At 53.5% G+C, this 13,828-nt stretch overlaps 1 protein-coding gene and 1 long non-coding RNA gene across 3 annotated transcripts in view; one reads left to right on the top strand and one right to left on the bottom strand.

Moving 5' to 3' along the window:
* Positions 1-8,343, bottom strand: part of LOC122683099 — a 34,873-nt gene extending 26,530 nt beyond the window's left edge. For both annotated transcript variants that reach the window (XR_006337620.1, XR_006337619.1), the window contains exon 1: positions 7,905-8,343. This is a non-coding gene — a long non-coding RNA (uncharacterized LOC122683099). The remainder of the gene's footprint in view (positions 1-7,904) is intronic.
* CLEC3B (C-type lectin domain family 3 member B) lies at positions 7,308-13,547 on the top strand. The gene is made up of 3 exons (XM_043886659.1): positions 7,308-7,631; positions 9,699-9,797; positions 13,028-13,547. Exons 1-3 carry the CDS (start codon positions 7,523-7,525, stop codon positions 13,426-13,428), a joined length of 609 nt encoding a protein of 202 aa, XP_043742594.1. The 5' UTR covers positions 7,308-7,522; the 3' UTR covers positions 13,429-13,547.
* The last annotated feature ends 281 nt before the right edge of the window (positions 13,548-13,828 follow it).

Raw genomic sequence — 13,828 nt, 5'->3', positions numbered from 1 at the left:
TCACTGGCACTTGGAGTAACTGAAAAGGAGAAGCCAGAACTGAGCAGGCTGGCAGAACTTCAGGGCTTCTCAGAGCCGGAAGAGAGCTGAGGACCCGAGGCGACCACTGCTCCCTGAACTGGGGAGACCAGCAGGCGAGTCCAGAGAGAGAAAGCAAGCTGTGTGAAGCTCACTTTAAATAGAGACTCATATAGAATAAAAGTAAGTGGAGGAAGAAAGATAAACCATGGTACCATTCATCTAAAGAAAACTACAGTAGCTATATTAATTTCAGACAGAGGAGACTTCAGAGCAAGGAACGTTATCAGGAATAAAGAGGAGCATTACATAATGATAAAGACATAAAAATAAAAAGACATAAAAATCCAAGAAGACATAAAAATCTGTAACATGTATATGCCTAACAACAGAGCATTAAAATACATGAGGTAAAAAACTCTGACAGAGCAGCAAGGAGGAATACATGAATCTACTATCATAACTTGAGAATTCAACATCCCTCTGTCAGAGATGAACAGATGGAGCAGGCAGGAAATTGGTAAGGATGTGTTTGGACTCGCCAACAGCATCAATCTGGATATAATGAACATCTACAGACTGCTTTGGGGGCTTCCCAGGTAGTGCTAGTGGTAAAGACTAGACATAAGATGTGAGTTCAACCCCTGGGTGGGGAAGATTCCCCTGGAGGAAGGCGCGGCAACCCACTTCAGTATTCTTGCCTGGAGGAATCCCATGGACAGAGGAGCCTGGAGGGTCGTAAAGACAGTCCACAGCATCGCAAAGAGCCAGACACGACTGAAGGGACTTAGCACCCATAGACTGCTTTATCCATCAACAGCTGGACACACATTCTTCTCAAGCTCACTTGGAAATATTCATGCAGACCGACCACATTCTGAACCATAAAATGCACCTTAACAACTCTAATAGAACAGAAATCACAATGACCTGCTCCCAGACCATGATAGAATTAAACTGTAAATCAATCACAGAAAGATAGCTGGAACCACCCCCCACCCCCACACACACACTTGGAGATTAAACAGGCACAGTTTTAAGTAACACTTGGGTCAAAGAAAAAATCGCAAATGAAATCTCATATTTTGAACTAAATGAAAATGAAAACACTACTTAGCAAAATTTGTGGGATGTAGCAAAAGCAGTGCTTAGAAGGAAATTTAAATCACTGAATATTAGGAAAGACGAAAGATCTAAAATCAATCATCTAAGCTCCCACCTCAGGAAATTAGAAAAAGAAGAGCAAATTAAATCCAAAGTCAGCAGAGGGAGAAAAATTATAAAAAATCAACATAGCAATATAGATGTCAATGAAATTGAAAATAGGAAATCAACAGAGAAAATCAATGAAAAAAAAAAAGCTTGTTCTCTGAAAAATTCCAGAGGAGACAGAGCTTTGGAAGGGAACAGTCTGCCACCAGCCCATTCCTTCCCTGGGGGCCCACAGATTCTGGACACGGGCTAAGGATCTGACCTGGTGCACGGAGAGGGGTTCTATGGGGAAAAAGAGAAACCAGCAAAACTTAGAGAGGTTGTGCATGGCCAGTGTGATAATGTGAATTTTCAGGATCCCTAAATGCACAACCGGGTATATATTTGCTGAATTTTAAGGCCATTTGTGGGGGGTGGGGGAAAGGTGTCAGAAAAGCAGATGGCCATCTATAGTATCCCACAGAGTTAATCAGATTATCTATTCCTGCGTGAGCTGTTACAGCTGGAGACACCAGGTAAGTGCAGAACTGGGCTGCACACGCAAGGTTGACTCCTCCCAAATTTACAGGTCAGGTCGTTTAGTGTCTCAGTGCTGGGGTGGAAGGAGGAAGGCGGCGGACAGAGGCCATGGAGCCCTGAGGGCCGTGCAGCGTCTCACCCCCATCCTCCAGCCTCCCACACCTTTACAGGTAGCCCAGCCGCCTCACACCCAGGCTTCCACTGTGCAGAGAAGGACTGGATGATATCCCTTATATGTGAAGTCTACGAAGAAATGACGCAAACGAAGTGAGGGAAGAAACAGACTCACAGGTTTAGAGAACAGACTCATGGTTGTTCAGGGGAGGGGAAGAATGGGGGCAAGAGACAGGGAGTTTGGGATGGACCTGTACACGCTGCTATATTCAAAGTGGGTAACCAACAAGGACTTGCCGTATAACATGAAACTCTGCTCAGTGTTATATGGCAGCCTGGGTGAGAGGAGAGTTTGGGGGAGAATGGATACACGAGTCCCTTGGCTGTTCACCAGAAACTATCACAACACCTGTTAATCAACGATACTCCAATATAAAGTAAAAAGTGTTGTTTTTTTAAATCCCATTGTGTAGGCAGGGTAGAGATTATTATCCTGTTTTATGAAAGAGATACTGGGTCTGGAATAACTTGCCCCAGAAGACCCAAGTGCTGGGTGTCTGAGCTCCGCTTAGAATCCAAGACTCCCAGTTCTCTTTCCACTAGGGTACTGCTGACCTTTAGGGACAAAACAAGAAGAAATGTGACCCCATGGAGCCGGGAAGCTGGCCAGGTGGTGTACTGCTTTCCGCGCTGTGTGTGCCCGAGGGCCTGGCACACAGGGGCAGGGGCAGTACTTGCTGAGTGAATGACAGAACCAGGCCAACGAAAGGTTCGAAAAGGAACAAGTGACTTTCCTAACGAGGGTCACTGAGCCCATGGTAACAGGTCTTTGGCCCTTGCAGCATTCTTGGAGATGTGCAGCCTGGATGTTCTTACCTTTGAACAGAGTGTGGAAAGTTCTCTGCTCCATAGGCGGGCCGCATTTCTGTTGACCCAGGGCCAGCGGAGCTAAAAGGAAACATCTGTGCGCGACGAGGGTGGGGGTGGGGGATGTTTTCATCCGTGCACAGCGTGGGTGGGGTGGCCTGCGCTTGTTTTATATAACTCAGATTTCCAGCAGCTTGGGAGGGAAAAAAAAAAAAAAAACTGAAACGTGCCTTTCGGAGCCCTCTTCAGGTTTTTCTGCCTCTGGCTTTATTGTCAAAATGATTCTTTGTGCAGGGAAACTGACAGAAGACTGGGCCCTGAGGGTGGGGTGTGAGCGCACAGACCTTTCCTTTCACTTGTGGGCAGTAACTCCGCATAGATCTCCTGGCTGAAATGCCCCCAGCTCGGTGCCCTATCAGCTGGTAGCGGTCTGGGGGACGGTCCATGAGAAGATCTTTTATGCTGGGAGGATGAAATCCACAAACCCCACCAGGGCTGGTGGTGAGTCTACTGCAGGTGGCCGAAACGGTGGTCCTCACCTGGCCGGGTAGAACTAGGGATGGACAAGAGGACCTGGGGGGTTAATGGCCCTAAGCTCAACATGGGCAACAAATGAGGCATGCTGTGTCTACAAAGAGTGGCTTTCTGAATAGCGTGTCCATTCTGAACACAGGAGACAGGCCCCTGTCCACAGCAGACTCCTTGAGAACACACACAAACACAAACAGTGAGGACTGTGGCAAGCAGAATTCTATGCAAAGAGGCTTTCAAGATTTTTAAAAGTCCAGAAACCGTATCTTGGAAGGAAAGTTGGGAGGAAGAGGGGAAGGAACAAGGAGAGACAATCAAAGAGGGACAGCAAGGCCAGGTGCCAACATTTCAGAAGTTCAATAGCTCAGTCGAGTCTGTCTCTGCAACCCCATGAACACCAGGGCTCCCTGTCCGTCACCAACTCCCAGAGTTTACTCAAACTCATGTACATTGAGTCAGTGATTCTATCCAACCATCTCATCCTCTGTCGTCCCCTTCTCCTCCTGCTTCAATCTTTCCCATCATCAGCGTCTTTTCCAATGAGTTAGTTCTTCACATCAGATGGCCAAACTGTTGGAGTTTCAGCTTCAGCATCAGTCCTTCCAATGAATATTCAGGACTGATCTCCTTTAGGATGGGCTGGTTGGATCTCCTTGCTGTCCAAGGGACTCTCAAGAGTCTTCTCCAACACCATAGTTCAAAAGCATCAATTCTTCAGCGCTCAGCTTTCTTTATGGTCCAACTCTCATATCCATGCATGACTACTGGAAAAACCACAGCTTTGACTATATAGGCCTTTTTTGGCCAAATGATGTCTCTGCTTTTTCATATGCTGTCTAAATTGGTCATAGCTTTTCTTCCAAGGAGCAAGCATCTTTTAATTTCATGCCTGCAGTCACCATCTGCAATGATTTTGGAGCCCAAGAAAATAAAGTCTGTCACTGTTTCCACTGTTTCCCCATCTATTTGCCATGAAGTGATGGGACTGGATGCCCTGATCTTAGTTTTTTTGAACGTTGAGTTTTAAGCCAGCCTTTTCACTCTCTTTCACCTTCATCAACAGGCTCTTTAGTTCTTTGCTTTTCTGCCATAAGGGTGGTGTCATCTGCGTATCTGAGGTTATTGATATTTCTCCTGGCAATCTTGATTCCAGCCTGTGCTTCATCTAGCCCGGCATTTCACATGATGTGCTCTGCACATAAGTTAAATAAGCAGGCTGACTGGTTCCAAATGGGGAAAGGAGTATGTCAAGGCTGTATATTGCTGACATTTGCTGGCCCCATAAACGACTGTTCTGGCGCACCAGGGACCTGCCTCACCACAGGGGGACTTTATAACAAGCCAAGCGTCGAATGATGGAACCAGCTATGTTGTAGGGTAATGAGCTGCTCGTTCCAGGAAGGCTTTAAGCAGACACATGGAGATCAATGGAAACGGCCATCCCATATCGGTTAAAGCACGTGGCCTCCTCCACTCAGCTGTCTAGCTCAGAGACTGAGGGACGCTGGGCCACTTGCCTCTGGAGAGGTCGCCGCAGCCCTGCTGGCACAGAGGGTGCCTCGTACCCCCAGGGCCGCGCAGCTCCCAGGTCACCGAGGGAGCAGCCGGGTGAGGACAGCCCCAGGCAGGTCTGACGCAGCCTGGCTCCCCTGTGGCTATACTGGGTGAGCCCCAGGGCAGAGGGTTCCAGGCTTCCGAGCGGCTCCTCTAGGGCCCCCTCCCCAGCCTACCCAGGGCACGGCCTCCACAACTGGGCTTGTGCTGGCCTTGTACTCGGAAACAAACTCCTCTCGTTTCCCTGCTGCCCAAGAGCCGAGAAGAGAAAATCAGGAACACAACAGAGTTTCAAAAAGAAAAAGAGAATCATAATTTCTCTTACCGTGTGCTATCCATCCAGAGTTCCAGGAAGCAAGACTCCCTGGTAGGTTGCTTAATCTTTGGCCCTCAACGTCCCACTGAGGGCCCAGCTGAGAATATAAAGCCCTCTTGCACTCTGAGAACATGAGGGCCAGCCCGGACAGGAAGGGCTGGCTGCACAGAGTGCCTGCTGCCTGCCCCAGGCTCTGGCCCTGGGGGACCGCAGGGCTGGGCCTGGCCCACCGGGCTTCAGGCACGTCCCTGCCCAGGTCAGACGGAGCAAGGTTGGGGTCCCTGCAAGAGCCTGAGTTACACAGCATGGCATTTTCTTGTGGAACCATCTAAAGCTCACACAAAATCTGCAACTACAGCACAGAGAACGTTTTTCCCCTGAGCCATTTCCAAGGGAGTCGTTGACCTGATGCCCTATCACCACCTCCCGCTTTAGTGCGTGGTCCCTGTGGCTGAGGCCCTCTCTTCCATCATCACGACGTACCATCCCTGCCATGTGCTCCTCACCCCGTCCCAGGGGCATCCAGAGAGCAGAAGGGTCTGGTCCAGAGCGCATTTGCTGTTCTGTCTGCGACCTCCTTCGTGTCCTCAGATGTGTCCTGGACAGTTCTGAAGACTGCTGGGCAGTTGCTGTGGAGGGAGCCCCTCGGTTGGGCTTGTGCGTTGTGTCCTCGGCAGGAGTCTCCCCACAGCCCATCAGGTGCTTGGGGGCTGCAGGCTCTCTGCTGGGTCCGTTACTGATGGTGCTGACCTCGGTCACTTCATTAAAGTGACATCTGCCCAGGCTTCTCCGTTGCAAGTTGACTCTTTCCTCTTTGTAGTTAATAAGTATTTTGTGGGCAAATAATCTAAGACAATGAAAATGTCTCATTGCTCATCAGACTTCCAGTGTATTCACTTATTTATCTGTATCTGTATGCACTCATGGCTTCCTATTTTACTGTTACTGTCACTATTTTGATGTTCAAACTGTCCCCGATTTGGGCCCTAAGAAGCTCCTTCAAGCTGGTTCCGTGTCCTGCCACGTTCTCATCCTTCTTTAAACATTTTCTTATGTTCTGGCAAAATAACTTGGGCGGGGCTTAGTTTCTCCTTTTCCTGCCCCAGCCCTGTAATAAGCCGTTGCTCCAAGGTGCTGCGGTTCCTTTTTGTGGAAAGCTGTATTGAGAAGCCAGCACTTGGATGCTGGGCATGCTCAAGCCTTTGGTGGGGCCGCTGCTCCACCCAGACGTCTAGCTGGGGGACTGATGCGCTCACTTCCGTGGACAGTTACAGATTCGGCTCCATGTGTCCAAGTCCACAACTGCACACCGACAGCTCCAATTTTAATCCTACACTGTCGGAAACATTCTCTATGTTTTCTCTATGTATTTGTACCTCCCTTTCCTGACAATGAGAAACCTGGCTCCCATGGTCTTTTTGTTTTTTCCCCACGGTCTTAATAAATGTACTTATTTGACATGTAAGCACTCTCTCCCATGTGTCCCCACCCACTCTCCCACGCAGATCTCTTCTCCTCGCTTGGACTCCAATACTGCATGTGGGACCTCTGTTCCCCCGGGGGGTGCCCCCTTCCACCCTGTTGCGTCCTGACACCCCACACCAGGCCCCCCTTCCTGGGGACATTCTTTCCTCCCTGCCCCGTCTCTGACACCACTCTGGGACACCAGGCTGCCCCTCTCCCACCGTGGTCATCTTGGCTTCAGAAAAGGATGGTTGAAAAACGGAGAGTGAAGGCAAGAAAGGAAAGTTCTTTGTATTTTTAACCAAACATGCAACAAGAACACAGAAGCAGAACCACAAGAGAATCACAGCAAACACTCCAGACAATCTGGCAGCAAGCCCCAGCTCTCTCCCTAAGGAGACACAGTTCCGTGACTGTTCTGTACCCGGGCTGGGGTCAGATACTGGTGCTGCCTCGACCAGGTCCGGTAGCTGAGGCTCCCTTAACCTCACTGAGCCTCAGTTTCCTCAACTGTAAAATGGGGAAATGCCAGCTCCTGCCTCAGATTGCTGGTGTGAGGCCTCTGTGAGGCCAGGGAAAAGCGTGACCCAGTGCCTGCCAGAGGTAACTGCCCAGCAGATGGGAGCTCTGAGGACGAGTGTGTATTTTTCAGAATCCTAGAAAACAATGACTCTATTTCAGAGGGCGGGGCCAGGATGCTGGGTGGGTGTTCCCAGAGCAGCAGCCAGGTTCTGTGGCTCCCAGGCCTTCCTCTTTTTGCAGGATATATATTTTTTTTTTGGCACTCCGGCAGCCAACTTTGGGAGGGTTTCCTGGACAGAGGTCCCCGTGGCCGCTGCCTTAAGACTCACCGCTCGGCCCCAGCCGCCAGTGCTCTGTGACCCAGGCCCACGCAGGCAGCAGCAGCCGCAGCCCAGCCGCAGCAGCATGGCGCTCTGGGGGCCCTGCCTGCTCCTCTGCCTCCTCTCCCTCCTGACCCAGGTCGCCGCCGATGCCCCCACAGCCAAGGTCAAGAAGGCTGCAAATGCCAAGAAAGGTAAGGAGGTGGGTGGGGAGCTGGCCGCTCTCTCCTTGACAGGCCCTCACCCTCCCTTCTTTCCTTCTCTTCCCTTCTCCCCGAGCCCAGCGAACATCAGTGAGGTACCCACCCGCCCCCCCCAGACTGGGACGGGGTGAGTTCTCCAGACACAGGGGCAGCTGTCAGAACTGTCAGAGTCACTGGCTCTTAGAATCGGAAAGAACCTTCCAGATCACTTTAACGGACACGCACTCCTCCCCCACCACCCCAAGATTTTAAGAGAAACCAAACCTTTGGCTCGGCAGCCTAGAGATGTCCGACTCTCCTCGGGAGGGCTGACAAGGCTCCGCTTTGTTGTCTCCGAACCTCAGGCTGCTCAACTGTGAAACTGAGATGGGGGCCTTGGCTCAAAAGGTTGGTTGGGAGGATTTAATGATAGAAAACACGTAAGGCATCTGGAACACAGGGTACAATGTAACTCACAAGGGAAGGAAAAACAAACAATTCATGGTTCTACGGTGTATCACATCCTTGAGGAAATGAAAATGTTCATGGCTGAACTAGGACAGTGGAGGCGGCTTTGCTGTCCCTCCGCAGCCTCTGGGCCTGGGGTGTCCTTGGGTGGCCCTGGCCTCAGCAAGGCCTGCCCTTGGAGCCCTGCCTGCAGTGAGGTAACCCCGGGCTGTGTTGAGACAACACCAGTGAAGTGCCATGGCAATGCCGTGGGCTGTCACCCCCACAGGGCTCCAGGAGATGAGAGGGCTGATGCAGGCAGCAGAACGGCTGGCCTGGGGCCGAGGGCACAGACGAGGCAAGGCCGGGGGCCTAGCTGCACTCAGGCCCCTCCCGGAGCCGCCACTGTAAATGGACAGCTGCCCATTGGTCATGGATGATGTGCGCAAGGGCACGTTAGGACCGTGGAGACCCACAGGCCTGCAACACAGAATGGGCGGGTCCCGGGGCCGACAGGAAATAATCCCCAAGGTTCAGTTCATAAAGTAAACAACAAAAAACTCAAAGCAGAATGGATACTTACGTGACATTTGTTTTGAAAAAGGGATTTATGTAAATATATATATATTTACTTCAAAGAAAAAAAGTACATATTTACTTGTATATGCATAGAACTTTTCTGGAAGGATTCACAAGAGTTAGCAACAGTGATTATCTCTGGGAAGAGAAACTAGAGAGCTGAGAGCAGATTGACTGGGAAAGAGACTTGAACATTTTGAACTGTTCGGGTATTTAAAAATTATATGGCTGTGTTGCCTTCCACAAAATGTTCATTAAAAACAGAGGACTCGCAGCATGCATGCTATGTCCATGAACATTAGCGAAAACTGCCACCAAGGATGTTCTTTGTAAAGGATACACAGTTCCAAAGGCAAAGAACAGAATTTTTCAATGTGGAAAAGAGTTGCTAATCTCTCAAGTTTACCGAAGATGTAGTATGTATTTATTCGAACGTGTAAATCACAGATCTCATCACATGGACAAGAAGGTCAAACCAGACGATGCCCTGGTCCTCCCCAGCCGTGCGGGTGGCCCATGGAGGCCCAGGGCGCTGGAGGCCCGCAGAACAGCAGACAGCGAGAGCGGAGTGCCCTGACTCTCTCTCCCCCTGTCCCTGCCAGCCGGGGCACCCACCCTGCTGGTCTGTGTGTTGCTCCTCTGGGAAAGCACACCTGGGAGGTCGCCAGGGCCCCGGCCCTGGTCCTGTCCTCTGTTCTCTGGAGCTAGGAGGATGGTCAGGGTCGGGGGGTCACTGAAGGCTCTGCCTGCACCCCCACCCCACCCCTGCCAATCGCCATCCCATCTGATCCCTCCTACACAATGCAGTACAGGTCTCGTGTTAGCAGGAGCAAGTGAAGGAGGGTCCCTGGCAGAAGGGAAATCATGAGCAATCACTTGGATGACCACTGGCAGGAACAGGGAGAGACAGAGTCTGCCACGACATCAAGGTCGAGGGGTCATCCCCTGTCCCCTTGCGGCTGATGGTGGTCCACCCCTCCAGTCCCTGCCCTGCCCCCATCCCTCCTGCCTTCATCAAGGGATTGTCCCCACTTCCTTCTGACTTCATCCCAGATGCCGTGAGTCCGAAGATGCTGGAGGAACTCAAGACTCAGCTGGACAGCCTGGCCCAGGAGGTGGCCCTGCTGAAGGAGCAGCAGGCCTTGCAGACGGGTGAGTGGACGTGGCTGCCTCTCCAGGCGGGGGTGCGCTGGACACAGGGGCTCAGGCCAGCAGCCAGGGGTCCGCTTCTAGCCTCTGGCCCAACATCAGGGAACTGGCTGGCTCCCCGAGTCCAGGGCACCAGATTCAAGGAGGCCCCTCCTCAGCCTGCTTCCTCTCAGGAAGATCCCCTGATGTGTGGAAGCAGGAAGGTCCCAAGAGGACAACGAACTCTCCCACAAGAATCCATTACCGCCCGCTGGAAGCGTGAGCCCTGGAGGGCTGGTGGAGCAGAGGCCATCCTAATGAGCCCCCAGGAGACCCCCCACTCAGCCGGTCCACAGTCCTGTAGGGCATGAGCCTCAACACCTGTGGAGCAGCTTTGCTGATCCTGTCACTCCCAGTGATCATCACTGTGCCGAGGCAGGATTTCTCATCCCTGCTCTAGAGAGGGGAGCTGAGACAGAGAGCCCTGGTTTTGCCCATACTCCCCTGCTGGCCAGTGCAGGTTAGGGTGGGAGTGGAGGCGGCCGGCCCGGTGCGTGCTGGGCGTGAGGAGAGGTGGGCTGTGGCCTTCCTGGCTCTGCACGAACCAGCTGAGCCAGGATGGACAGAACCCCCAGCGGTGGAGCCTGGGGACACAGCTCACAGCCACCTGCCCTGGCACTTCCTGGCCAGCCTGCCTGGACAACCCGTTCTCTTCCTCTCCACCGAGTTCCTTTCACATTGTCTCCAATTTTCACACACCTCAGACTCACCTACTCCTTCGTGACCTTGCCCTGGAGGACACAGACTACAGAAGTTCAGTAATACTTAACACATGGGGGAATGTTTAAGATGAGCACAATGACGTTCGGGGCCTCAGTTTCCTCATCTGTAAAGTAGAAGGGCTGGGACTGGACTTGTGGAGCAAGCTCTAAGGTCTCATGACTAAGCTCTGCACTTGTGCAAAGACCATGCAACCCAGATACCGGCTGCCTTCTGAGGTGGGCAATGTCGTGGGGACCTCCCTGTGCAAAGTCCACGGCATACAGAGATCCAAGCACCCCCTCCACATTTGGTGATTCCCAGAAGGTTCATGGGCTCCCGGTCTGCTTGGGGGCCTTCTCTCTCTCATCACCCTCTCCTTTATGACAATCTGCAAGTCACCTTGCCAAGAACCCCACACAAAGCATTCCTGAGCTCTGCTGACCTAGCCAAAGAGTTGAGAGAATGAGGGGTTAGGGGAGAAACCCTTCCCTCCTGCCATCTGCCCTTCCTCTCCCCCAACCAACAAACACATGTGAGGTCCCCACCTAGCAAGCCTCTGCCAGGCACAAGGAGACACAGGTGGAGCCCTGCTCTGGGGGCCTCAATATACCCATGGAATCAGTGTATTCCCTGGCACCCTTAAAGCAGGTGTAGGAAGATAAAGAGGGATTCCATGCAGAGGGCATAGCAGGAGCAGAGCTAGGGAGGGCCAGCAGGAACCCACCAGATCACAAGTAGGCCAGAGTGACAAAATGTCAGTTACGATGGTAAGGTACTGAGAGCTGACACTTATTGAGGACTAAGTTAGTGTTGTGGGTGGGGTTCCCAGGGAGCGGCCCTGAGCTGGAGCTGAGCCTGCAGGAGGTTCATGAGGGAGCACCTCCCAGGATCAGTACCTGATCAGTACCCAGGATCAGAAGGGAAGAGACAGGACTCAGGAGTGGGCAGAGTGCCCTGCGTCTCAGTGAAGGCCCCAGAGACTGCAGAGGGAGCCCTGACCTCGGCAGGGCCCTTCAGAGCTGTCCTGAGTCAGGACAAGGGGGCTCATGGGCCAGGTCCCTGGGTGGGGGCTGCTCTGGGGAGGGGCACGCTGTGGGCGAGGGGCTATCTCCCACTGAGGCAATCCCCAAAGGGAGGCTGAGAGCTAAGAGTTGTCTTTGGGCAGCGCTCCCAAAAGCTGGGGTGGCCAGGCCTTCACCCCAAAGGGTCTAGGTAGCATTTCACAGTGTCCCCAGAAGGAAGGAAAGACAGTGTGGGGCCAGGCTGGGAAGGGCGATGAAGCCCGGCTAGGATGCACCACACGAGGGGACATGGCAGAGCTGGCTGACTTGGTACTGTGTCTGTGAGTAAGACACCTCAGTGACGCTCCAGGCCTGGAGTTGAGAGTTCCAGGAGTGTCCAGTGCTCACAGGGACACAGGGACATGTGTTAAGTGAGAGTAACAGAGAGAGCGGGTGAGGGAGCGGGGGAGGTGGTGGAGTGCAGACCCACCCCTAAAATTTTGAGGAGCAGCAGCAAGAGGACAAATGGAGACATACACTCCAACTGTCTAAATATCTCAGTTATAAACCCAGCTAAAGAATAAACTGCTAAGCAGAAACAGTCTATGTTCCTAATTAGACCAAATACACACCTTCATCACAACCTTTAAGACCAGAATCAAATTTAGAACTCTCGGACTCCTCAGAGTCCTGAGCCCAAGACAGCGAGCTCCTGGCCCACTGCCTGGGCCATCTCTTCTGTCCGGGGGCTGGCCAGCCTCAGCTCTGAGCTCCCAGTCGCCACCCCAACCAGCCCTCAGGAGCACTGACCCAGAAGAGGTTGCTGGCAGATGCTGGGAGCCTGTCTGGGCCCCTGGGGCAGGGATTTGGGGTCCTTGGCACCTGGAGTGTGGTCTGGACTCTGGGTCAGCATGTCCCCTGGCCCAGATCTCAGGGAGAGTGGGGCGGGAGGAAGATCAGAGCAGGTGGCTTTGGCGGGGCTCCCTGGGAAGCCCACTCTGAGATGGGGTTCATTCATCAGGAAGAGTCTGGAGTCCCAGCTGTGAAGGGGGGTGGTGGGAAGCAGAATCGGCAGAGGGGCACCCAAGGTCAGCTTCTGCCCCCCTGTGCAGCCTCCAAGCTAAAAGGCCCCTAAAGGGCCTTTTAATTCTGCTAAAGGCAGAATTATCCTGTCTGGGGGAGAGATGACCCCCTCTTCTGCCTCCCCTGGGTGCTGGATGGGGCACCCAGGGGAGGGGTGTGATCCTGAGGGAGGGAGGGGCCCTCTGTCTGCAACTGAGGGGGCTGGGCCCAGGCCCAGCAGCAGGGGCTCCACCCCCGCTGTGAATCGGGGGTCTGAGATGCGCGTCAGTGCCCATCACAGCACGGCCCTCGGGGCTGGGCCTGGAGCCCCTCCGCGGCGACAGGGCTGGATGGAGCGGAGTGAGCCGGCCCCTGGCAATGGGCTCTCGGCTGGGGAGCCTGGGGTGACGGCCACTTCTCCCCTCCCAGTCTGTCTGAAGGGTACCAAGGTGCATATGAAGTGCTTCCTGGCCTTCGTCCAGGCTAAGACCTTCCACGAGGCGAGCGAGGACTGCATCTCGCGCGGGGGCACCCTGGGCACCCCGCAGACGGGCTCCGAGAACGACTCCCTCTACGACTACCTGCGCCAGAGCGTGGGCAGCGAGGCCGAGGTCTGGCTGGGCTTCAACGACATGGCGTCCGAGGGCACCTGGGTGGACATGACCGGCGGCCACATCGCCTACAAGAACTGGGAGACGGAGATCACCGCGCAGCCAGACGGCGGCAAGGTGGAGAACTGCGCCACCCTGTCGGGCGCGGCCAATGGCAAGTGGTTCGACAAGCGCTGCCGGGACAAGCTGCCCTACGTCTGCCAGTTCGCCATCGTCTAGCGGGCCGGGAGGGCCGGGCCGGGGCGCGGGATCCCGAGCCCCGGAGGAGGGGCGCGGGGACTTCCCCGCCCCCCGCGCGCTGGGCGCCTCCTTTCGCAAATAAAGTGGGTGCACCGTGATGGAGAGTGGCTGCGATCCGTGCCGGTTCCCATGGGCGGGGAGAGTCCAGGAGCCCTTCTGGGATTCCCTGGAAGAAGGCTCTTAGGAGGCGAGCAGAGAGGAGGTGAAGGATGGCGAGCTGGGTGCAGAGAGAAGGGGAGGGAGGAAGAGAATATGGGGGAGGCGGGAACCCTTGACTGCAGCTGCCTTTTTTTAATTAAACAACTTCATATTTCATTTGATTTCCCTCTCACAAAAAGATTTTCAAGAATTTCCGAATATTCTTCATCCAGATTCCACA

Source organism: Cervus elaphus, chromosome 24 (genome assembly GCF_910594005.1).
Source record: "Cervus elaphus chromosome 24, mCerEla1.1, whole genome shotgun sequence".
NCBI lineage: Eukaryota > Metazoa > Chordata > Mammalia > Artiodactyla > Cervidae > Cervus > Cervus elaphus.
Note: the sequence above shows the minus strand (reverse complement) of the source record. Positions and strands in the feature narration are given on the sequence as shown.

What these genes read in the sequence shown, in the direction of transcription:
- CLEC3B (XM_043886659.1), top strand. Translation starts at nt 7,523, where the DNA reads ATGGCGCTCTGGGGGCCCTGCCTGCTCCTCTGCCTCCTCTCCCTCCTG. An exon ending in GGCTGCAAATGCCAAGAAAG is followed by an intron (nt 7,632 to 9,698) that starts GTAAGGAGGTGG and finishes ACTTCATCCCAG; the next exon opens with ATGCCGTGAGTCCGAAGATG. An exon ending in GCAGCAGGCCTTGCAGACGG is followed by an intron (nt 9,798 to 13,027) that starts GTGAGTGGACGT and finishes CTCCCCTCCCAG; the next exon opens with TCTGTCTGAAGGGTACCAAG.